At 36.3% G+C, this 26,006-nt stretch overlaps 1 protein-coding gene and 3 non-coding genes across 13 annotated transcripts in view; all 4 read left to right on the plus strand.

Annotated features, from left to right (window-relative positions):
* The window catches only part of LOC137244138 (uncharacterized), a 95,221-nt gene that overhangs the window by 49,677 nt on the left and 19,538 nt on the right, over positions 1–26,006 (plus strand). For 3 of the 10 annotated variants that reach the window (XR_010950800.1, XR_010950802.1, XR_010950799.1), the window contains 5 exons: positions 4,649–4,771; positions 8,512–8,600; positions 9,953–10,368; positions 11,518–11,573; positions 11,769–11,824. Coding sequence is in view for 4 of the 10 variants with exons in the window: in XM_067772710.1 (XP_067628811.1) it covers positions 18,721–18,845; positions 18,910–19,090; positions 19,154–19,723 (876 nt within the window). In the remaining 6 variants the exon portion in view is untranslated. Of the gene's footprint in view, positions 1–11; positions 3,923–4,648; positions 4,772–8,511; positions 8,601–9,952; positions 10,369–11,517; positions 11,574–11,768; positions 11,825–15,904; positions 18,846–18,909; positions 19,091–19,153; positions 21,325–26,006 lie in introns of those variants that run through there. The other 7 variants (XM_067772710.1, XM_067772712.1, XM_067772714.1 and 4 more) reach the window with 6 other exon arrangements.
* On the plus strand, positions 9,467–9,599 carry LOC137247357 (small nucleolar RNA snoR639/H1). Its single transcript, XR_010951822.1, has one exon. It is a non-coding gene; the product is annotated as a small nucleolar RNA snoR639/H1 (small nucleolar RNA).
* LOC137247352 (small nucleolar RNA snoR639/H1) lies at positions 9,714–9,854 on the plus strand. Its single transcript, XR_010951818.1, has one exon. It is a non-coding gene; the product is annotated as a small nucleolar RNA snoR639/H1 (small nucleolar RNA).
* LOC137247363 (small nucleolar RNA Me28S-Gm1083) lies at positions 11,620–11,703 on the plus strand. The gene has a single exon (XR_010951828.1). It is a non-coding gene; the product is annotated as a small nucleolar RNA Me28S-Gm1083 (small nucleolar RNA).

Genomic DNA, 26,006 nt, shown 5'->3' on the forward strand with positions numbered 1-26,006 from the left:
TTTATTATTAGGACTAAATCAATAAATAATGCGCAATCAGAAATGCTACTTAAAAAAATGATGCAAAATCCCGAAATTGCAAGAGGGTTTTCAAAAGAAAATCGGGGAAAAGACGTGGACTTCTGGAAGCAGCTAAGTTTATGTTTAAATAGCCTTAGTCCACCCATTAAGAGTGAAACTGAGTGGAAAAAAGTAAAGCTCCTTTATTGCTAAGTAAGTAAACTCAATTTTTTATGACAACGTATCTCTTTTTAGGTATGGAATGACCAAAAAAGATATGTACGGAAGAAGGCATCAAAAAATGCTATTTACGCGAGGGGGACAGGAGGCGGGCCCAACAAAACACAAAAGCTTTCGACTGCAGAAGAGGCAATATACCAACTGCTGGATTTAAAAGATTCAGTTGAAGGTATTCAAGACTCACATAGCTACGGAGTTCCTTCAAAAAAGGCCAAAATTAGTTCGCCAATCGAAATAGTATCGAACATTGTACTTTGCGACGGTCCTGGTTGTAGTAGCGATGACGTCCCTGGTTGTAGTACGGATTTGCCTATAAGCATGGCGGACAGCGAACCTGTTGATCTTGTTGCTGATGAACGGGAATGTCCACCAAGCGATAGCAACACTCAGCCGGTTCTGCAAAGAAGACCTAAGTCCAACAAAAAATTTACAAACACAGAGTTAATTCGCAAGGAACTAGAGACTCAACAAGACCTATGTGGTAAATTGGGCGAAATTTTAGCAGAAATTAAACCAAATAACGATAGATTGTGCCGTACTCTGGATCGTATGTGCGATCTATGTAAAAGAAAAAAAGTTTGTTGAATTGAAAAAGCATAACCTGAAAATGGAAAAGTTGCGAAAACGTGAAATTGAGGAGCAAATTGAATTTAATCGACGGACGTTAGAGTTAAAAGAATTAAAAATTGAAATTCTAAGACGAAAAACAAAAGACTGAGTTTTAAATTTTTTCAAATTTATTTAAGCGAATTTCAATGAATGAAATAGTTATTTATTTAGTTAAATATTTTCATTTTTATATATATGTATATAGTTTAGTTCAATGCGGTATTTGTGTTCCTTTTTTTGTACCATGAAATGAAGTATTGATGTTTGATTTTTCTAGAAATAAGTTTGATAACAAAGGTACCTTAATACTTTAAAATAAAAATAATGAAAGAATTTAAATTAATATTTTTCATTCAAAGAGTGTTTGTGATTTCGGTACGAATACCCTGACCTGCCCCCATATAGGTACTGTTTTCTTCGCCAATATGTTGATTTTCTAATGTACGAATTTCGTTCAAATATCCGTTGTCAGATGGCGTTGGCAAATTTGCTTCACTTTTGTAATGAATGCAAATTTTATGTAAAGCTGCGCAAACGTTAATATTTTTATTGCCTTTGCAGGAGAATAATACAACTCTCTTGCACTTAAAAGACACCTCCATCGATTTTTAAGAACACCATTTGTTCTTTCGATTATATTTCGACAACGCGTGTGAACTTCATTAAATTTTGACTCATGTGATCCACTTTCTGGAGTTCTGTATGGAGTAAGTAGCCAAGGCTCTAGAGGGTAACCAACGTCACCTGAAAACTTGTTGATTTCATTTGCATTCGTTTCATTGGTTTTAAGCTATTACCTAGTAGACGTACATTGCTGTGACTTTGCAAATAATTTTGTTCAATTTCTGATCTTAAGTCGCTTATGTTCCATATAAAGGCATCGTGGCAAGCACCAGGGTGTGTAGCATCGATAGCACGAATTCTCAGATTGCTGTCACATACCTGGAAAAATATTTATGTATATAATTTATATTTAATTTTGCTTTAGTTATATGCACAGCACTCACCAGCATAACATTTAAACTGCATTTGCCTTTTCTATTGTAAAATTGGTGAACGTTCTTGGAAGGGGTTGCTATGTTAACGTGTGTTCCATCAACACATCCTACAACTCCTGGTATTCCGAACTTTCCATAAAAATCGTGTGCAGTTTGACGTTGTTCTTCTAAAGTCGGCCAAGTTATCCATTGTGGACAAAGCAACGGTTGCAAAATGTTCAGCACCTCTGAAAATACCTCACTGAAACAAGATTGGCTAAGACCCACCTCATGATCCTTTCTAACGCCTTTTTGATGTCCTCTGCGAAAAAACGAACACATGCGCTTAACTTTACAATTGGCGGTACTCCAAATTTTTGCTTCAATGGTGGCAAGGAGTTGGTAAGAATATCTAGCAAATATTTGAATGCCGTCTTATTTAGCCTGTAACATTGTAGAAAGCTAGTTGAAGAGAAGTTAATTTGTTATTCAAAAGTACTGAAAATAGTAATTTTTAACTTACAGTGAGTCACTTAGCTCCAAAGGGTTAGAACTGTCCCTTAATTGCCTCCGAATCGCTTTCACATTTATTTTCTCCTCGCGCTCAATCAACACCAACCTAAGTGCAATACTAAACATTTTTGTCAAAATTTTGTATCTCTATTTTTGCTGTATTTTATGGAAATATATGTATGCTTGTTTACAAAATGTACGCAATTGCAAATAAATTATTTGTTCACTGCTAAGTCACAATAGAGCATCAGCTGTTCCGAAGTGAACTTTTGTTCGCCCGAAATTGCCGATAGGCGGAAAAAGTTCACCCGAACAAAAAAAGTGAAGGCGAAAAATTTTCCGCGTGAACTTCGCGATAAGGGTGATTGATTCAGCGCGAGGAGAATATAAATGTGAAAGCGATTCGGAGGCAATTAAGAGACAGTTATAACCTTTTGGAGCTAAGTGATTCACTGTAAGCTAATAATTACTATTTTCAGCACTTTTGAATAACAAGTTAATTTTTTTAATTAGCTTTGGCCAATATTACAGGCTAAACAAGCCGGCATTCTAATATTTACTAGATTCTTACCAACTCCTTGCCACCATTGAAGCTAAAATTTGGAGTTCCACCAATTGTAAAGTTGAGTACATGTCTTCGTTTTTTCGCATAGGGAAAAGGCGTTGGAAAGGACCATGAAGTGGGCCTTAGCCAATCTTGTTTCAGTGAGGTGCTCAACATTTTGGAATCGTTGCTTTGTCCACAATGGATAACTTGGCCGACTGATACGTTGTCATAAAAAATAGAATTTACATTCGTAGCAATACAGGAATTTCACTTCTTCCAACTCACCTTCCGATTGTGCATTATTTATTGATTTATTTCTAATAATAAAAGTAATTATAAGAGTATTAAATTTCAAAACAAAAAAATATTTAACATTTTCTTTTCCTCTCGTTCGCCTGTAAAATATAAGTGAACAAATTTGGGTATTCCCGCTGTTCATTTCGCCCGAACAAAGAGTTGCCGATAAGGTGAAATCTTTTTCGAACACGAAACATTTTTTCGCCATCCTCTGCGATAGGGTGAACAAAAACTGTGAATATTTTCGGGGGAAAACAAAACTCGCGATAAGGGTGATTATATTTTTAAGTAAATGACGGGTTATAAACTGCAATTATAAACCGAACAGTATCCGGCGAGCCTTGCAGATATTATGAAGGAACAAGGCGCATGTACTATTATTTATACTTAGATCAAGTAAAAATGCAAGCCTACCTAGAAAAAACGGTTCCCTAGTTCTACAAAGAAAACACTACCTGCCTTAAAAATATGATCTTGCTTGAAATGTACCTGGGTTTGAGGAAACGACACTAACAGTTTTTTGCATCAAATAACCCTTCGAAAATCTACCTGCTAACAAACTGATATACGAATACTAACACATATGTACCAGTAGGGTACTTAAGTATTAAATTGATATATTTACTTGAATGCTTATAACTATTGTATTAGTTCATCGACTTTGTTGAATGAAAGCTTATTTTTTTTGTAATAAATCAGAGCTTATAGAGAAAAGAAATCTGCAAAAAAATAAAAAGTTTTCGAGATCCTTCCTCGCAAAGTACAATTTTTTTTTATAATTTTACAAAAAAAATTGAAAAAATCCGTAATCTTCTTTATCTTTGAATCTGCATGGCCTAGTGTTATAAAAGTGTTGTATGCACAGTTTAATTACCTTTTAAAAGCTTCCAACCGTTTTCGAATTGCTCGATTCGTTCTTGAGATATATATGATTAAGTGGACCCAATTTATTTTTTTTTTTTTTTTTAAACTTTAATTCGTGAATATCTCAAAAATGTTACCATAGAATTAAAAATAACATTGATTTTCGGAATCAGGGGTGATTTTACATGGGAATTTCATAATGGCGCCTCTGGCGCAGAAAAAAATTGGAATTTGTTATCCAGTGTAATTGGGGAATAGAAGTTCCGAATTTTCGAAGTCAGCTGTTTTGTCAATTGAAATTTCGTTGTGCATTTCTGATTTTGTTTAAAAAATAGAAAAGTTTAATTATTGTTGCGAATTTGTTTGAAATTAAGAAATAAAATATAAACAATGCACAGTATTGCATTTCATGTGGTATTCACGTAAATGAGTAATGAATTGGTGCCACAGCAACATCAACAGAGGAGCATAATAATAAGAAGACGGCGGGATAACACAAATTCGCTGGAGTTGCCTGCTTTCATAAAAACAAAAAATTGAAAGCCGGTGGTTAAACCTTTTTTAATCAAACAATAATCAACAATTTTGTACACATTTATAGAAAAAACAACGTTCAAATGAAGGATTACATTGAATAACTTTTGACTTTATGGAGCGACATTCCGAAGTTGGACGAGGCAAGGCGCAGTTCGGATGTAACCAAACTAGGTGAAATTGTGCGAACGTGAGTCCCATTGATACAAATCACTACTCCTGGGAATGGGAGATATTCACAATGTTGAAAATCAAGACCCAGACACACCAAAATACAGACAAAATTCAAAATTTCCGACAAGTCAAAATACACACAAACAAAATTTGTCTTATTTGAAAAATAGACACATCAAAATGCAGACAAATCTTAATTTAGACGAATCAAAAATGCGCGAAAATACTATGGAGACCACCCCCGGTTTCGGAGGTACCCGCGGGTCTCTTTTCGGTTAATATCTTTTGAACGAGTTGCAATTTTTATTTTCCGCCTTCGGATGTCAAGACGCGTCGTTTGATACCTCTCGATATTTTTGGGCGCGTATTAGCAGTGTCATGCTGTCGTAAAGAATTACCCATTACAGCACTATGGATTTTTATTTCAATTAATATTTTGTATCTTATAAATGAAGATAAACCTATGTATGTTTAAATATGCTCAGCGAGGGATTCGCGTAGCCGGTGTTGGATCGGCTAAGGGTTATTTTTTTGAAGCGCGGCCGAAGGCCTCCTACGCGGAAAGGTGTTCTTGGCAATACTGGGGAACGCGTAGCCGGTGTTGGATCGGCTAAGGGTTATTTTTTTGAAGCGCGGCCGAGGGCCACCTACGCCGAAAGTTGTCCTGGGCAGAAATACTGTGGATCGCGTAGCCGGTGTGGTATCGTCTAAGGGTTATTTTTTTGAAGCGCGACCGAAGGCCGCCTACGCAGAAAGGTATTATGGGCTAAAATACGCGGAAAGGTATTATGGGCAGAGAACGCGTAGCCGGTGTTGGATCGGCTAAGGGTTATTTCTTTGAAGCGCGGCCAAAGGCCGCCTTCGCGGAAAGGTCTTCTGGGTAGAAATTTTGTGGATCGCGTAGCCGCCTACGCAGAAAGGTGTTCTTAATAGAAGAATCAGATTTTGGGACCAACAAGATACCATTTTTTGGTTTGTCGGTATTTTGTCTGTATTTGTCTGTATTTTGATTTGTCTGCAATTTTATTTGTCTGTATTTTAAATTATCTTTATTTTGATTTTCCTGCATTTCGATTTGTCTGTATTTTGATTTGTCTGCATTTTGAATGTCGACATTTTGAATTTCGGGATTTTGATTTTCTGTATTATGTTATACACCCCCTGGGAATCCTGTTTTAGAGTAAAATACAATTTTTGCTGTTTAGGTTTAAATCCACTTCGCATAAATATGCTCCTCAATAATATCTAAAACCAGTCCAACACCGAAATCATTTACAGCATTTTTGATAGCTACCATCAGCAAGGAATCTGAGTGTGGCGCATAATTTTAAAATAGGGATAAAGCCTTCCCTCGAACGCGTTTGCGGAAATGGTCCTTAATTGTGTTTAGTAATGAGCAAAATGCTTCCTTTAAATCTGCAAATTAACTTCAACTAAGTTGAGTTGTAAACGGTAATAGGGGCATTAAGTTAATTTATTTAAAAATGTATCTTTACCTTTTTTTATTATACATTTACGACGTTATTCATGAAAACTACAAAAGATTTATAAAGCTTTTCAAATTTACATTACCATACAAATTTCCAATTATATGAACCAAAGTGTATTCAACAAAGTGAGATTGACAGTTGTATATGAAATAAGGGACTATTCCATTATTCAATCACAAGAGGTTTGCTCGGCTGACACCATTTTTGACAATTGCGGCCACCTTTCTCCCAATTCGAATTGACATCTATTAACGGTGTAGTTTCTTTGCAAACCTTTAAACATATTAGTAGTAGAGAAGCAGGGAAATAATTTACAATTGTTAGATAAGTGTTGCATCATTCCTTGGTATTATTTTTCTGACTATGGCAAATTTATTAAATATATCAGGATGCACTGGTGGGGATGCAGCAAATATTTTATGAAACGAAACCTAAATCAAAATTTAAATTCATGGCCGACTAAAATAGCGAGTCAAGCAAAAATACTGCTAGTAAATACTAGAAATGTCGACCATATTGAACATCCACGTCGATGGCACTACGCTACCGACTGTCCTACACCCCAAAATCTTGGGTGTGACGTTTGATCAGGATCTACATTTTGGTGCGCACGCAACCGCAATTGTTCCAAGAATTCAGAGCCGTAATAAAATCCTCAAATCCCTTGCTGGCAGTACCTGGGGAAAAGATAAAAAAACGCTCTTGACCACATACAAAGCAATTAGCCAGCCGATTACGTGCTACGCGTCACCCATATGGTCGCCAAGCCTAAAAACCACCCACTGGAAGAAACTACATCATCATCATCATCATCCTCCTCAACTCCTATTGGAGCATAGGGCCTCGACCACCGACTTAAATCTTATTCTGTTAGGTGCAGTTCTTGTGATGTCATTCCACGTATATCCTGAAGAAACTACAGGCCTACCAAAATACTGCTCTCAGAATCGCCACGGGCTGTCTTCTTATGTCCCCAGAACACCATCTGCATAATGAGGCGAGAATACTCCCCATCAGGGAGAGAAATGAGATGCTGACCAAACAGTTTCTGTTGAATACCCAGAAACCTGGGCATCCCAACAGACATCTGATTGACGAACCAGCACCGCCTAGGGGCCTAAAGAGTCATCTCCGTAAGCATTTTGAGGAAATACGGCACCTGAGAACCCAGCCGTATGAAGCGGAAAAACACAAGCAGGTCCTTGGTGAACTCCATAGACAGGCGTCGGACCTTTATGTCGGGAATTGCCCGGTGAATCCAGTACTTGAAGAAAAATATCCAGAACTCGCAGAAGAGGAACGCATACTCCCCAGGGAAACGCGTGTCACTCTTGCTTAACTTCGTTCTGGATACTGTAACAGGTTAAACTCTTACCTATCCAGAATCAACCCCGACATACAAAATGTATGCCCTGCTTGCAATGTGTCCCCACATGACACCAACCATCTCTTTAATTGTAATGTGGAACCAACGCCTCTAACACCCCTTTCCTTATGGTCCACCCCTGTTGAAACGGCAAGTTTCCTTGGCTATTAGGTGGGGCGAGCATTGCTACAACAACAACAACAACAACTAGAAATGCCATAACGATGTGTTGTACTGTTTGAGCGTGTTATCTTATTCATTCCGTATGTTCAGAACATTTGTACATGTGCACACACATGTCATCAGCCGAAGTAGTTACTCACACATACACATGCATATGGCTATAAGAAAGGCATTAACTACAAATATACATGTATATAGCTGGTAACGAAGCATGAGATACAATTTTTCTCGAACTGTTCGCGAAACGATTAGACCTTAGGAGAAATGGGTGAACGAGAAAACCGAGAGTATAAAAGCAGCGCAAGCTGAGGAATGACGAATCAGTTTGATTTAAACACGCTTTGTGAAGTACGTGATATCGAAGTATAATTGTACTACTCCCAAAGTAAACTAAATAAAGACCATATCGCAATACTGAATATTGGAGTTATTTATTCGACAGTTCAGCGATACGAACGTTAGCAGAAGGTGCAAATTAGTCGGAATTACCCAGAATTCGTTACAATATTTAAATAACTTTTTGTATGTCTTTGCTCTTATTATAAATATTAGTTATTTGAATGATGAGAAAAGGATTCTGATTTAAGTGAAATGATTCGCTTTAACCGCAACAACACTTTCCTCGAAAAATAGGTCCTACTGAAATTTGTATATCTCAACAAATTTAATCGGAAAGTTTTTTGTACGAAATAATAAAAAAAAACTACTTTATTGCAGTGCGCAGTGGTCTTAAGGATTAAAATTTCCAGTTATGCAACAATCGATAAGGCTCGAAGTCGGACCTGTATGACTTGATAGTGTCATAGGTGAGTGCATACCATTTAGCTATACAGGGTGGTTTCTTTGACTGATATTTTGATTTTGAAAATTGGTTAAGGGCTTTGTGAATTGAGCTAACTATATATATTTCCAATTGATTGTTGTGTGCCGCTGTGATGGCTGAATGGTTATAGCAGCGGCGCCTAAACGTTGCCGATGAAGGAATTTAGCAGTTCCCGAAATGGGTCTATACAACGAGCTTTGGCAGTTGTCTAAATTTTTCTTTCTTCTATTCTAATTAAAAAATTTTTTTTTTCAATTAAGAAAAAATTTATCATAACAATAATAATGATAAAAAATTATTGTTAGGCCTTGAGCTCGATTCGAACCCGCGATCTATATATATTTCCGTAAAAAATGTTTCACTGTTTTTTTAGAAGAACCAGTGGAAAACAAAATTTTTTACTGACATACATTTATGAAATACTGAACGGGCTGTGACACGTTAATTTCCAATTCTTTTAATTAATTCCTTTGATACTGCAAAAGATTGGTGCCCAAAACACCCTTATCTAGCAATAGCATTAAGAACAAAATAATGTATATTATTTCTTGTAAAATAATAAATTTGTGTTTTTCAACCCCGTGACATAAGCCGGCAGGGAATAAACCATGGCTCAATTATATGGTTGGCTCATCTCATCAGTTGATTTTATTTATTTCATTGCATGGTCGATGGGATTGCCAAAAGGAGATGGCAAACTCAAAATGAAACCAACTCATTGGCAACATTTTCTTACACATACAAAAACTGCTAAGTTTTATGTTTCCATTCCATACCATTCGCACCAACCCCAATAGATAAATTTTGACAATTTGAACAGACATATTTTGTTATTGTACAGATGAGCCAACCATATAGTTGAACCATGCAATAAACATTTTCAGTTTTCTCTGTGACTATACTTGGGAACAATAATTTTAATCTGATGTGTGTATATTTCGAAAAGCTGTCTGCTTTGAAATAAAGATTTATTCAGACCATAGTTACTTATTATTAAAAATGTTAATATTCCGAATCAACATCACAATAAAAATTATACATACATATGTACCATGAAAACACAAAACAAGTTTATCTATGTATATATTTACTCAATACCCCATGACATAAACCGGCAGTGCAAATATTTTTTATCGAGTTTTCCCGGTGACTACGATTGGGAACAAAAATATTCTCCGATGTGTGTATGTGGCAAGATAATTTTATAGATTGTTACAAAGATTGAATTTGGTGTACATTGCAATGCAAAATAAAATTAAAAAAATCGCTATTAACTATAGAGCTTAAGTTGTTTTATAATTGCATCAATTTGTTTTTTCCTTTTTTGTTGTCTAGGTGAATGCCGTTTGTTACGGTGCTAAGATTATGTTGCCTGGTGTATTGAGGTACGAAGATGGTATTGAGATTGATCAAGAAATTGTTATTGTAACAACAAAGGGTGAAGCAATTTGTTTAGCTGTAGCACAAATGACTACAGCAACAATGGCATCGTGTGATGATGGTGTTGTGGCAAAAATCAAGCGAGTCATTATTATACTTATCCACGTAAATGGGGCCTAGGGCACAAAGCATCTGCAAAGAAAGCTCTAATTGCTTCAGGAAAACTAGACAAATATGGGCGTCCTAATGAGAACACTTCCAAGGAGTGGTTGACTGGCTTTGTCGATTACAATGCAAAGAGGCCAGCTGCAGCTCTTGCAGAACAAAGCGCAGAACCAACGAATGGTGCTAGTACAGAGGATGTTAAAAAGGTAAGAATCAGATTTCCAAAGTTTAACTCGATTTACACATAGGCTGTCCCTAATCGTCCGGAAAGTTCAATAAAAAAATTTCCGAATTAATTATACCCAGCTGTACTTGTGCACATTGTATTAAAACTTTGATTGGATAACGGTTGGTTGTACAGGTATAAAGGTATCGAGATTGATATAGACTTCATCAAGATATCAAATCATCATATATATCAAATCATCATAGATATCAAAATCATCATATATATCAAATCATCATAGATATCAAAATCATCAGTATCGAAAAAAATTTGATTGAGCCATGTCCGCCCGTCCGTCTATCCGTTAACACGATAACTTGAGTAAATATTTAGATATCTTCACCAAATTTGGTACACGAGCATATCTGGACCCAGAATAGATTGGTATTGAAAATGAGCGAAATCGGATAATAACCACGCCCACTTTTTATATATATAACATTTTGAAAAAACCTGATTATTTAGTAAATAATACACCTAGAATGTTGAAATTTGACGTGTGGACTGATATTGAGACTCTTGATAAAAATTTGAAAAAATTTTTTCAAATGGTCGTGCCACTGCCCACTTGTGATAAGCAAAATTTTACAAATATTAATCATAAATCAAAAGTCGTTTAACCTATCGTAACAAAATTCGGCAGAGAGGTTGCCTTTACTATAAGGAATGCTTTGAATAAAAATTAACGAAATCGGTTAAGGAGCACGGCCACTTTTATATAAAAGATTTTTAAAAGGGTCCTAGACGAATAAAATAAGCTATATCTTTGCAAAAAAGAGCTTTGTATCAATGGTATTTCATTTCCCAAGTGGATTTATAACAATAAATAGGAAAAACTTCAAATTTTTAAAAATGGGCGTGGCACCGCCCCTTTTATGACTAATTGTGTGTATATTTCGAAAAGCTAATTTTCTATGGTTCAGGAGCCATAACTCGAAGAAAAATTAGTTCAGAATAGAACCATATGTGTATGTATTATTGCGCAGCCTTGTAACACTATTAAGCACACAAAGCAAACAACAACAGCATATCAAGTGTACAGCTGGGTATGTAATGTTCGGTTTCACCCGAACTTAGACTTCCTTACTTGTTATATTTGATTTGTTGTTAATATGAGTTACTTTTGCAGGTGGAGGAACACATGAGCTGATTGTTGCTGTGATAAGGAATTCACAGAAGGGAAATGTAAGTATCAAAACTTAATAATGTTAATAAAATAAGTGAAACCCAGATCCAAATGATGAACAATTACTTTCGCCCCTAACTGAAATAAATTTAACTGTTGATTGCGATTGATTGGTCTTACTGATGTCGAAATTATTTAATAACATATTTTCTTCTCTTTGATTTATTACTAATTTATAAAATTGTAATTTTTAGGCGGAGCGTATTTGGATTGGTGTTGGGTGTTTCTAAGGGCACTGATGATTAAAAAAGTAAGTAATCATAATATTGTTACGATTTTTATGAAATTCCTGATATTGTGCACCTTCCGTTACCGTTCGAATCGCTGATCTGTCGAATAAAAAACTCAAATGTTCAGTATGTCAAATTTTCTGTATTTACAAGTCTACTGTGGCCTTAGTACAATTACACATTAGCCACAATATCTTGATATTGAAAAAAAAAACGGGACTTATTATTAAAGTTGTGTTTTTCATTTACGATCATTTACTTCGGTTCGTAATAATTTGTTATCGAGCAAGAACGTGATATTATCGTTTTTAATTTCCGCAACTCAAAAAACGACGAATCTTATCAAGCTTTCGACAAATACTGTTCGGTAACAAATTAGATGTCGATTTGCCTACATGTAAACTTAAATTGTGTAATGCTTTTGTGATTATTTAAGGAATGATTTCTTATTTAGAAGGAAAGAAACATGTTCTGTTAAGACTAAAACTCTTAAAATGACCAAAAACACTTGCAGCAGTGCCCCATCCAATAGGTGCGATCTCTCACCAGAGACGCCATTATGAAATTCCTATGTAAAATCACCTTCTGATTACGAAAATCAAGGTTATTTTTAATTCTATGGTCACGGGTTTGAGATATTTACGAATTGGGTCCACTTGAATCATATATATCTCAAGAACGAATTGAGCAATTCCAAAACGGTTTGCAGCTTTTAAAAGGTAATAAAATTTGCCACAAACTGTGCATACAACACTTTTTAGGCCCTGCAGATTCAAAGATAACGAACAATCATTACGGATTTTTTAAATTTTGTTTGTAAAAATACAAAAAAAATTTGTACTTTGCGAGGCAGGATCTCGAAAACTTTTTATTTTTTTGCAAATTTTTTTCTCTCTAGGCTCTGTTTTATTACAAAAAAAAAAAATAAACTTTCATTCAACAAAATCGATGGAACTAATACAAAAGTTATAAGCATTCAAATAAATATATCCATATAGTAAAACTTAAGTACCATACAAATAATAGCATATGTACATATGATTCTGTCTTAACTCCATGATCTTATTTTATAATTGAAAAAATTATGTGTCTCGTTTTGACGCTTATTTAGATTAGGATCGGTTTCTCTTATGAGAAACCAACAGTAGTCACCCTTCATAGCGACATCCCAGAATCCTTGATACCGACTTTCAATCATTTTCATTTGCTGGTGAAACCTTTCGCCATGCTCGTCACTTTCATCGCCAAGATTTTGCGGAAAAAAATTTAAATGGGAGTGTAGAAAATGAATTTTTAAAGACATATTTACTCCTGAAAGTATTTTAGATAATTACGTAAGTGACATATTAGTATATAATTTTCTTAGGCTGGATTTATCTTTCAATTCAGAACACATTTTTTGTTTACATTTTTCTCGTTCTTGTTTGTTCGGAACTGGACGATGAATTCAGATTTAGGGCTATATATTCTCATGTAAATTAAAAAATTTTCATACACATTTTTTGTTTATCGGGCAGATAGGTTTTAAAGTTAACTGAGAAAACGGTCTTAAATATGTTTTTTTATTTACCCATTTCCGCATAGTTTTTGATTAAGTCCTTCACTATCATCTCGTAGTTAGGATTTTTGTGTTTGCCTAAAAAAGAGGTAACGATCTTTTCAAAAGAAACCCACGCTGCTGCCTCCACTGGTGACAATAGTTATTGGTCATCATTTTCCTTATTTGCGGTCCCACAAAAATCCCTTCCTTTATTTTTGCTTCTGAAATCTCTGGAAAGATTGCCTTCAAATGATGAAAAGATTCGCCTTCTTTGTCCAAAGCCGTGATAAAGTTTTTGATAAGGCCGGGCTTGATGTGGAGCGGAGATAGAATTATTTTTTCCTTCTTTATAAGTGGGGAGTATTTTATGTTATCCACCCCAACTTGAAACTCGATTCGTTCTGGCAAGTTTTTTTATGATGTAGTGGTCTTGACGAGCTCGGCTATCCCATTTGCATAGATAGCAACAGTATTTTGTGTATCCACTTTGTAGACTACATAGCATTCCAACGACTTTAAGATCGGCACATATTTTCCAGTCATGTTCTTCGTATTTGATTAATTTGAGTTGTGCTTGTGACAAAGAGTTTCTTTCGTTTTCCTTTTGAAATCCAGTACAACATGATGCCGCGTTGTTGTTGTTGTTGTAGCAGTGCTTCGCCCCACCTAACAACCGCTACCGATCACAAATTGTCATCAATATCCTCTAACGGGAGTCCAAGGAAACTTGCTGTTTCAACAGGGGTGGACCATAATGAAAGGGGTGTTAGAGGCGTTGGTTCCACATTACAATTTAAGGGATGGTTGGTGTCATGTGGGGACACATCGCAAGCGGGGCATACGTTTTGTATGTCGGGGTTGATTCTGGATAGGTAAGAGTTTAACCTGTTACAGTATCCAGAAGGAAGTTGAGCAAGAATGACACGCGTTTCCCTGGGGAGTATGCGTTCCTCTTCCACAAGTTTTGGGTACTTTTCTTTGAGTACTGGATTCACCGGGCAATTCCTGACATAAAGGTCCGACGCCTGTTTGTGGAGTTCACCAAGGCCTGCTTGTTTTTTTTTGCTTCATACAGCTGGGTTCTCAGGTGCCGTATTTCCTCAAAATGCTTACGGAGATGACTCCTTAAGCCCCTAGGCGGTGTTGGCTCATCAATCAGATGGTTTCTGGGTATTCAACAGGAACTGTTTGGTTAGCATCTCATTTCTCTCCCTGATGGGGAGTACTCTCGCCTCATTATGTAGATGGTGTTCTGTGGACATAAGAAGACAGCCCGTGGCGATTCTGAGAGCAGTATTTTGGCAGGCCTGTAGCTTCTTCCAATGGGTAATGTTTAGGCTTGGCGACCATATGGGTGACGCGTAGCACCTAAACGGCTGGCCAATTGGTTTGTATGTAGTAATGAGCGTTTTTTTATCTTTTCCCCAGATACTGTCAGCAAGGGATTTGAGGATTTTATTACGGCTCTGGATTTTCGGAACAATTGCGGCTGCGTGCTCACCAAAATGTAGATCCTGATCAAACGTCACACCCAAGATTTTGGGGTGTAGGACAGTCGGTAGCGTAGTGCCATCGACGTGGATGTTCAAAATGGTCGACATTTGGGACGTCCATGTTGTAAATAAGGTCGCGGAAGATTTAGTCGGTGATAATGCCAGGTTTCGCGAGGCGAAAAAACTGGAGAGATCAGGGAGGTAGCCGTTTATTCTGTTGCAGAGCTCATCGATCTGTGGGCCTGTGGCCATTATATTGTGCAGTCATCGGCGTATGAAATGAAAGTGATGCCGCGTAATCAGATACTGCTTTTGACAATGAAACTGGAGCCGGAACTAAAATTAAATTTGATTCTGGCAATGTAGCTTCCGTTGAATTTAGTTCTGGTAATGACACTGTAGATACGCTCGCATAGGTTACTTTTCTTGACTTTCCAACCCCAAGTACTTTTGTAGTACAAATATAGCAGTCCGTTGAATGGCAAGTTGGTTCCCTCCACTTCATTGGTGTAATAAATTTCATATGTCGCCTAAATAGATAGTTTCAGAAATTAGTCAGCTATGCATTAAAAGGGAGCAAATTGCTAATTTTTACAACGCACCTTTTTGTTCCGGTTTCCGAAAAAATCAATTCAACTCGACATGTAGTGCACACAGTATTCGGTGTCCATGGTTTTTCGTTGTTTTTAGGCTCAATTCCAAAATACTTATAGTCACCCTTATCACGAAGTTCACGCGGAAAAGTGTTCGCCTTCACTTCTTTTGTTCGCGTGAACTTTTTCCACCTATCGGCAATTTCGGGCGAACAAAAGTTCACTTCGAAACAGCTAATGCTCTATTGAGAATTGGCAGTGAACAAATAATTTACTTACAATATTTCCTTAAAATACAACAAAAATATAAATAAAAAATTAATAAAATAATGTTTAGTATTGCACTTAGGTTGGTATTGATTGAGCGCGAGGCGAATATATATGTAAAAGCGATTCGGAGACAATTATTTATCTATCTATTTATTTATCTATCTATTTATTTATTTAATCTTGAAATTGTTACATTTCTTACAGACTAATTACAAATGTAGGCAAATACCAACTAACTTAACTGGTCATTAAGTAGCATTTTAAACCTATTTTCACAAAAGGAGAAATCCAAAACTGAAGATTTCGGAAGCAAATTAAACTCTTTAAGAGCTCTGACAACAGGAGCATTGGCAGCATAATTAGTCCTCGCCAGCCCCACATAAAATGTGGCATGATTCCTTAAACAAATATTAGGAATAACAAAGAAAATACGTTCAAGTAAAAAGGGGCAGTCCACCACCCCAGATATCAAATTAAAAATGAAAGTTAGGGATAAGAAGGTTCTCCTACAATTTAGTGTATTAAGACCGATAAGCAAACATCTAGACTCATAAGCGGGAACCGGAAGTTCAAAATGAAGGGGTCGCAGAGCATACTTAATAAAGATTTTCTGAACTCTCTCCAATCGAACAATATGACAAGAATAATACGGACGCCAAATAAAAGCAGCATATTCTAGTTTCGAGCGTACCAGTGAAGTAAAGAGTGTCTTTAAAGTATACGGATCGGAGAAATCTGAACTGAAACGTCTGACAAAAGCCAGCATAGAGTACGACTTAGCTATGGTATAGTTAAGATGGCTATGAAAAGTAAACTTGGAATCAAAGACCACCCCAAGATCAGTGATTTTAGAAACAATGTCTAGTTGTGAGCCACCAATAAAATATGAAGTAGGGATAAGAGTACGGGACTTGGAATAGGAGACATGGGAGCATTTTTTTATATTTAAGGGAAGCATATTTTTCTGACACCAAGCTACAACATTGTCAAGATCACTCTGAAGTTTCGTCGAGTCAGAGGAACACGTTATTTTGCTAAAAATCTTCATGTCATCAGCATACAAGAGACATTTAGAATATTTAAAACAAGTAGTAATATCATTGATGAACATCACAAAAAGAATCGGACCCAATATACTTCCCTGAGGAACCCCAGAGGAGGCAATAAAAGAATACGAGGACACCCCATCAACTACAACTTCACATGATCTATTAGAAAGATACGATTTAATCCAATTTAAAAAATTTGAATGAAAACCAAAACTTTGTAACTTTGATAACAAAATACGATGGTTAACTTTATCAAACGCTTTCGAAAAATCCGTATACACTGTGTCAACTTGGGCGCGGTTACTAAAGGCTTCAATGCAGTATTCGGAGAAAACTGCTAAATTAGAAGTGGTTGATCTCCCAGACATGAATCCATGCTGATCAACAGAGATGAGACGATGAATGGAGAAAAGAATTTTATTTTTCACTATGCATTCAAAAAGTTTTGAGACAGTGGAAATTTTAGAAATAGGGCGATAATTGGAAATATCGTTTTTATTGCCAGATTTAAAAACTGGCGTGATAAAGGAGATTTTCCATGCATCAATGAAGACGCCTTGCTCAAGGGATTTATTGAAAAGCAGCCAGATCGGGTAGGCGAGAGCTGCGCAGTTTTTAAAAAGGTGAGACGACAACCCATCGACATCAGTCTGAGACGACATCTTGATTTGACGAATCCCAAGTTCAATATCATCTAACGAGAGTTCAAGAGCCCCAAAGTTTAGTGAAAAACCACTAGCATCCAAGGCACTAAAAAAACCACCCCTACTCAAGACAGGGTCAGCCTCGAAATTCGTGCTGAAAAAATCTGCAAAAAGATTTGCAGCATCTAGAGCCGAATCCGCTTGTGTATCTTTGTAAAATACAGCAGAGGGAATACTAGAACACGATCTCTTTGACTTCACATAACGCCAAAAAGCCTTCGGATTCACTTTAATATCGTCTTCAAATTTACTTATATAATTCCGCTTCAAAACTTTGCTCAATTAAGGGACAGTCCTAACCCTTTGGAGCTAAATTCGTTTTTTTCGCAAAGGGAAAAAGCGTTGGAAAGGACCATGAAGTGGGTCTTAGGTAATCTTGTTTCAGTGAGGTAATCAATATTTTGGAACCGTTGCTTTGTCCACTGATACTTGGCCGACTGATACGTTGTGAAAAAATAGAATTTACATACTTGGCAATACAGGAATTTCACTTTTTTCCGCCCAGCTCACGATTGTGCATTATTTATTGATTTATTTCTAATAATAGAAGTACATATAATTATAAGAGTATCAAATTTCAAAACAAAAAATTAATTACATTTTGTTTTCCTCTCGTTCGTCTGTAAAATATAAGTGAACAAATTTTGGTTTCCCCGCTATTCATTTCGCCCGAACAAAGAGTTGCCGATAACGAGAAATCTTTTTCGAACATGAAAAATTGTTTCGCCACCCTCTACGATAGGGTGAACAAAAACTGAATATTTTCGGGTGAAAATAAAACTCGCGATAAGGGTGAATATGTAACTTTCAAAGGATTTGAAAACACACGTCGCATCCTTTTAACGATAAATTGACCGCAGATGAAACAACATATCCGGATCATTTGTACACTCAAACTCTCGCCGCGTTTTATTCATATTCACCCTTATCGCGAAGTTCACGCGGAAAAGTGTTCGCCTTCACCTCTTTTGATCGGGTTAACTTTTTCCGCCTATCAGCAATTTCGGGCGAACAAACTTCACTTCGAAACAGCTGATGCTCTATTGTGAATTAGCAGCGAACGAAATTTACTTGCAATTGTGTAAATTTTGTAACCAAGCATATATTTCCTTAAAATACAACAAAGATAATAGAGATAAAAAATGTATAAATTAATGTTTAGTATTGCACTTAGGTTGGTATTCACCCTTATCGCGAGTTTTATTTTCACCCGAATTATTCACAGTTTTTGTTCACCCCATCGCAAAAGGTGGCGAACAAATGTCTCATGTTCGAAAAAGATTTCGCCTTATTGGCAACTCTTTGTTCGGGCGAAATGAACAGCGGGGAAACCCCAAATTTATTCACTTATATTTTACAGGCGAACGCAGGCGAACGAAAGAAAATAAAAATGTGAGTAATTTTTTTTTTTTTTGCATATTGATATTCTTATAATTTTATGTATTTTTATTATTAGGACTAAATCAATAAATAATGCGCAATCAGAAATGCTACTTAAAAAAATGATGCAAAATCCCGAAATTGCAAGAGGGTTTTCAAAAGAAAATCGGGGAAAAGACGTGGACTTCTGGAAGCAGCTAAGTTTATGTTTAAATAGCCTTAGTCCACCCATTAAGAGTGAAACTGAGTGGAAAAAAGTAAAGCTCCTTTATTGCTAAGTAAGTAAACTCAATTTTTTATGACAACGTATCTCTTTTTAGGTATGGAATGACCAAAAAAGATATGTACGGAAGAAGGCATCAAAAAATGCTATTTACGCGAGGGGGACAGGAGGCGGGCCCAACAAAACACAAAAGCTTTCGACTGCAGAAGAGGCAATATACCAACTGCTGGATTTAAAAGATTCAGTTGAAGGTATTCAAGACTCACATAGCTACGGAGTTCCTTCAAAAAAGGCCAAAATTAGTTCGCCAATCGAAATAGTATCGAACATTGTACTTTGCGACGGTCCTGGTTGTAGTAGCGATGACGTCCCTGGTTGTAGTACGGATTTGCCTATAAGCATGGCGGACAGCGAACCTGTTGATCTTGTTGCTGATGAACGGGAATGTCCACCAAGCGATAGCAACACTCAGCCGGTTCTGCAAAGAAGACCTAAGTCCAACAAAAAATTTACAAACACAGAGTTAATTCGCAAGGAACTAGAGACTCAACAAGACCTATGTGTTAAATTGGGCGAAATTTTAGCAGAAATTAAACCAAATAACGATAGATTGTGCCGTACTCTGGATCGTATGTGCGATCTATGTAAAAGAAAAAAAGTTTGTTGAATTGAAAAAGCATAACCTGAAAATGGAAAAGTTGCGAAAACGTGAAATTGAGGAGCAAATTGAATTTAATCGACGGACGTTAGAGTTAAAAGAATTAAAAATTGAAATTCTAAGACGAAAAAAAAAAAGACTGAGTTTTAAATTTTTTCAAATTTATTTAAGCGAATTTCAATGAATGAAATAGTTATTTATTTAGTTAAATATTTTCATTTTTATATATATGTATATAGTTTAGTTCAATGCGGTATTTGTGTTCCTTTTTTTGTACCATGAAATGAAGTATTGATGTTTGATTTTTCTAGAAATAAGTTTGATAACAAAGGTACCTTAATACTTTAAAATAAAAATAATGAAAGAATTTAAATTAATATTTTTCATTCAAAGAGTGTTTGTGATTTCGGTACGAATACCCTGACCTGCCCCCATATAGGTACTGTTTTCTTCGCCAATATGTTGATTTTCTAATGTACGAATTTCGTTCAAATATCCGTTGTCAGATGGCGTTGGCAAATTTGCTTCACTTTTGTAATGAATGCAAATTTTATGTAAAGCTGCGCAAACGTTAATATTTTTATTGCCTTTGCAGGAGAATAATACAACTCTCTTGCACTTAAAAGACACCTCCATCGATTTTTAAGAACACCATTTGTTCTTTCGATTATATTTCGACAACGCGTGTGAACTTCATTAAATTTTGACTCATGTGATCCACTTTCTGGAGTTCTGTATGGAGTAAGTAGCCAAGGCTCTAGAGGGTAACCAACGTCACCTGAAAACTTGTTGATTTCATTTGGATTCGTTTCATTGGTTTTAAGCTATTGCCTAGTAGACGTACATTGCTGTGACTTTGCAAATAATTTTGTTCAATTTCTGATCTTAAGTCGCTTATGTTCCATATAAAGGCATCGTGGCAAGCACCAGGGTGTGTAGCATCGATAGCACGAATTCTCAGATTGCTGTCACATACCTGGAAAAATATTTATGTATATAATTTATATTTAATTTTGCTTTAGTTATATGCACAGCACTCACCAGCATAACATTTAAACTGCATTTGCCTTTTCTATTGTAAAATTGGTGAACGTTCTTGGAAGGGGTTGCTATGTTAACGTGTGTTCCATCAACACATCCTACAACTCCTGGTATTCCGAACTTTCCATAAAAATCGTGTGCAGTTTGACGTTGTTCTTCTAAAGTCGGCCAAGTTATCCATTGTGGACAAAGCAACGGTTGCAAAATGTTCAGCACCTCTGAAAATACCTCACTGAAACAAGATTGGCTAAGACCCACCTCATGATCCTTTCTAACGCCTTTTTGATGTCCTCTGCGAAAAAACGAACACATGCGCTTAACTTTACAATTGGCGGTACTCCAAATTTTTGCTTCAATGGTGGCAAGGAGTTGGTAAGAATATCTAGCAAATATTTGAATGCCGTCTTATTTAGCCTGTAACATTGTAGAAAGCTAGTTGAAGAGAAGTTAATTTGTTATTCAAAAGTACTGAAAATAGTAATTTTTAACTTACAGTGAGTCACTTAGCTCCAAAGGGTTAGAACTGTCCCTTAATTGCCTCCGAATCGCTTTCACATTTATTTTCTCCTCGCGCTCAATCAACACCAACCTAAGTGCAATACTAAACATTTTTGTCAAAATTTTGTATCTCTATTTTTGCTGTATTTTATGGAAATATATGTATGCTTGTTAACAAAATGTACGCAATTGCAAATAAATTATTTGTTCACTGCTAAGTCACAATAGAGCATCAGCTGTTCCGAAGTGAACTTTTGTTCGCCCGAAATTGCCGATAGGCGGAAAAAGTTCACCCGAACAAAAAAAGTGAAGGCGAAAAATTTTCCGCGTGAACTTCGCGATAAGGGTGATTGATTCAGCGCGAGGAGAATATAAATGTGAAAGCGATTCGGAGGCAATTAAGAGACAGTTATAACCTTTTGGAGCTAAGTGATTCACTGTAAGCTAATAATTACTATTTTCAGCACTTTTGAATAACAAGTTAATTTTTTTAATTAGCTTTGGCCAATATTACAGGCTAAACAAGCCGGCATTCTAATATTTACTAGATTCTTACCAACTCCTTGCCACCATTGAAGCTAAAATTTGGAGTTCCACCAATTGTAAAGTTGAGTACATGTCTTCGTTTTTTCGCATAGGGAAAAGGCGTTGGAAAGGACCATGAAGTGGGCCTTAGCCAATCTTGTTTCAGTGAGGTGCTCAACATTTTGGAATCGTTGCTTTGTCCACAATGGATAACTTGGCCGACTGATACGTTGTCATAAAAAATAGAATTTACATTCGTAGCAATACAGGAATTTCACTTCTTCCAACTCACCTTCCGATTGTGCATTATTTATTGATTTATTTCTAATAATAAAAGTAATTATAAGAGTATTAAATTTCAAAACAAAAAAATATTTAACATTTTCTTTTCCTCTCGTTCGCCTGTAAAATATAAGTGAACAAATTTGGGTATTCCCGCTGTTCATTTCGCCCGAACAAAGAGTTGCCGATAAGGTGAAATCTTTTTCGAACACGAAACATTTTTTCGCCATCCTCTGCGATAGGGTGAACAAAAACTGTGAATATTTTCGGGGGAAAACAAAACTCGCGATAAGGGTGATTATATTTTTAAGTAAATGACGGGTTATAAACTGCAATTATAAACCGAACAGTATCCGGCGAGCCTTGCAGATATTATGAAGGAACAAGGCGCATGTACTATTATTTATACTTAGATCAAGTAAAAATGCAAGCCTACCTAGAAAAAACGGTTCCCTAGTTCTACAAAGAAAACACTACCTGCCTTAAAAATATGATCTTGCTTGAAATGTACCTGGGTTTGAGGAAACGACACTAACAGTTTTTTGCATCAAATAACCCTTCGAAAATCTACCTGCTAACAAACTGATATACGAATACTAACACATATGTACCAGTAGGGTACTTAAGTATTAAATTGATATATTTACTTGAATGCTTATAACTATTGTATTAGTTCATCGACTTTGTTGAATGAAAGCTTATTTTTTTTTGTAATAAATCAGAGCTTATAGAGAAAAGAAATCTGCAAAAAAATAAAAAGTTTTCGAGATCCTTCCTCGCAAAGTACAATTTTTTTTATAATTTTACAAAAAAAATTGAAAAATCCGTAATCTTCTTTATCTTTGAATCTGCATGGCCTAGTGTTATAAAAGTGTTGTATGCACAGTTTAATTACCTTTTAAAAGCTTCCAACCGTTTTCGAATTGCTCGATTCGTTCTTGTGATATATATGATTAAGTGGACCCAATTTATTTTATTTTTTTTTTTTTTAAACTTTAATTCGTGAATATCTCAAAAATGTTACCATAGAATTAAAAATAACATTGATTTTCGGAATCAGGGGTGATTTTACATGGGAATTTCATAATGGCGCCTCTGGTGCAGAAAAAAATTGGAATTTGTTATCCAGTGTAATTGGGGAATAGAAGTTCCGAATTTTCGAAGTCAGCTGTTTTGTCAATTGAAATTTCGTTGTGCATTTCTGATTTTGTTTAAAAAATAGAAAAGTTTAATTATTGTTGCGAATTTGTTTGAAATTAAGAAATAAAATATAAACAATGCACAGTATTGCATTTCATGTGGTATTCACTTAAATGAGTAATGAATTGGTGCCACAGCAACATCAACAGAGGAGCATAATAATAAGAAGACGGCGGGATAACACAAATTCGCTGGAGTTGCCTGCCTTCATAAAAACAAAAAATTGAAAGCCGGTGGTTAAACCTTTTTTAATCAAACAATAATCAACAATTTTGTACACATTTATAGAAAAAACAACGTTCAAATGAAGGATTACATTGAATAACTTTTGACTTTATGGAGCGACATTCCGAAGTTGGACGAGGCAAGGCGCAGTTCGGATGCAACCAAACTAGGTGAAATTATGCGAACGTGAGTCCCATTGATACAAATCACTACTCCTGGGAATGGGAGATATTCACAATGTTGAAAATCAAGACCCAGACACACCAAAATACAGACAAAATTCAAAATTTCCGACAAGTCAAAATACAGACAAACCAAAAATAAGACAAATCGAAAAATAGACACATCAAAATGCAGACAAATCTTAATTTAGACGAATCAAAAATGCGCGAAAATACTATGGAGACCACCCCCGGTTTCGGAGGTACCCGCGGGTCTCTTTTCGGTTAATATCTTTTGAACGAGTTGCAATTTTTATTTTCCGCCTTCGGATGTCAAGACGCGTCGTTTGATACCTCTCGATATTTTTGGGCGCGTATTAGCAGTGTCATGCTGTCGTAAAGAATTACCCATTACAGCACTATGGATTTTTATTTCAATTAATATTTTGTATCTTATAAATGAAGATAAACCTATGTATGTTTAAATATGCTCAGCGAGAGATTCGCGTAGCCGGTGTTGGATCGGCTAAGGGTTATTTTTTTGAAGCGCGGCCGAAGGCCTCCTACGCGGAAAGGTGTTCTTGGCAGAAATACTGGGGAACGCGTAGCCGGTGTTGGATCGGCTAAGGGTTATTTTTTTGAAGCGCGGCCGAGGGCCACCTACGCCGAAAGTTGTCCTGGGCAGAAATACTGTGGATCGCGTAGCCGGTGTGGTATCGTCTAAGGGTTATTTTTTTGAAGCGCGACCGTAGGCCGCCTACGCAGAAAGGTATTATGGGCTAAAATACGCGGAAAGGTATTATGGGCAGAGAACGCGTAGCCGGTGTTGGATCGGCTAAGGGTTATTTCTTTGAAGCGCGGCCAAAGGCCACCTTCGCGGAAAGGTCTTCTGGGTAGAAATTTTGTGGATCGCGTAGCCGCCTACGCAGAAAGGTGTTCTTAATAGAAGAATCAGATTTTGGGACCAACAAGATACCATTTTTTGGTTTGTCGGTATTTTGTCTGTATTTGTCTGTATTTTGATTTGTCTGCAATTTTATTTGTCTGTATTTTAAATTATCTTTATTTTGATTTTCCTGCATTTCGATTTGTCTGTATTTTGATTTGTCTGCATTTTGAATGTCGACATTTTGAATTTCGGGATTTTGATTTTCTGTATTATGTTATACACCCCCTGGGAATCCTGTTTTAGAGTAAAATACAATTTTTGCTGTTTAGGTTTAAATCCACTTCGCATAAATATGCTCCTCAATAATATCTAAAACCAGTCCAACACCGAAATCATTTACAGCATTTTTGATAGCTACCATCAGCAAGGAATCCTGAGTGTGGCGCATAATTTTAAAATAGGGATAAAGCCTTCCCTCGAACGCGTTTGCGGAAATGGTCCTTAATTGTGTTTAGTAATGAGCAAAATGCTTCCTTTAAATCTGCAAATTAACTTCAACTAAGTTGAGTTGTAAACGGTAATAGGGGCATTAAGTTAATTTATTTAAAAATGTATCTTTACCTTTTTTTATTATACATTTACGACGTTATTCATGAAAACTACAAAAGATTTATAAAGCTTTTCAAATTTACATTACCATACAAATTTCCAATTATATGAACCAAAGTGTATTCAACAAAGTGAGATTACCAGTTGTATATGAAATAAGGGACTATTCCATTATTCAATCACAAGAGGTTTGCTCGGCTGACACCATTTTTGACAATTGCGGCCACCTTTCTCCCAATTCGAATTGACATCTATTAACGGTGTAGTTTCTTTGCAAACCTTTAAACATATTAGTAGTAGAGAAGCAGGGAAATAATTTACAATTGTTAGATAAGTGTTGCATCATTCCTTGGTATTATTTTTCTGACTATGGCAAATTTATTAAATATATCAGGATGCACTGGTGGGGATGCAGCAAATATTTTATGAAACGAAACCTAAATCAAAATTTAAATTCATGGCCGACTAAAATAGCGAGTCAAGCAAAAATACTGCTAGTAAATACTAGAAATGTCGACCATATTGAACATCCACGTCGATGGCACTACGCTACCGACTGTCCTACACCCCAAAATCTTGGGTGTGACGTTTGATCAGGATCTACATTTTGGTGCGCACGCAACCGCAATTGTTCCAAGAATTCAGAGCCGTAATAAAATCCTCAAATCCCTTGCTGGCAGTACCTGGGGAAAAGATAAAAAAACGCTCTTGACCACATACAAAGCAATTAGCCAGCCGATTACGTGCTACGCGTCACCCATATGGTCGCCAAGCCTAAAAACCACCCACTGGAAGAAACTACAGGCCTACCAAAATACTGCTCTCAGAATCGCCACGGGCTGTCTTCTTATGTCCCCAGAAC

The sequence above is a fragment of the Eurosta solidaginis genome, chromosome 3 (genome assembly GCF_040869045.1).
Source record: "Eurosta solidaginis isolate ZX-2024a chromosome 3, ASM4086904v1, whole genome shotgun sequence".
NCBI classification, from domain to species: Eukaryota; Metazoa; Arthropoda; class Insecta; order Diptera; family Tephritidae; genus Eurosta; species Eurosta solidaginis.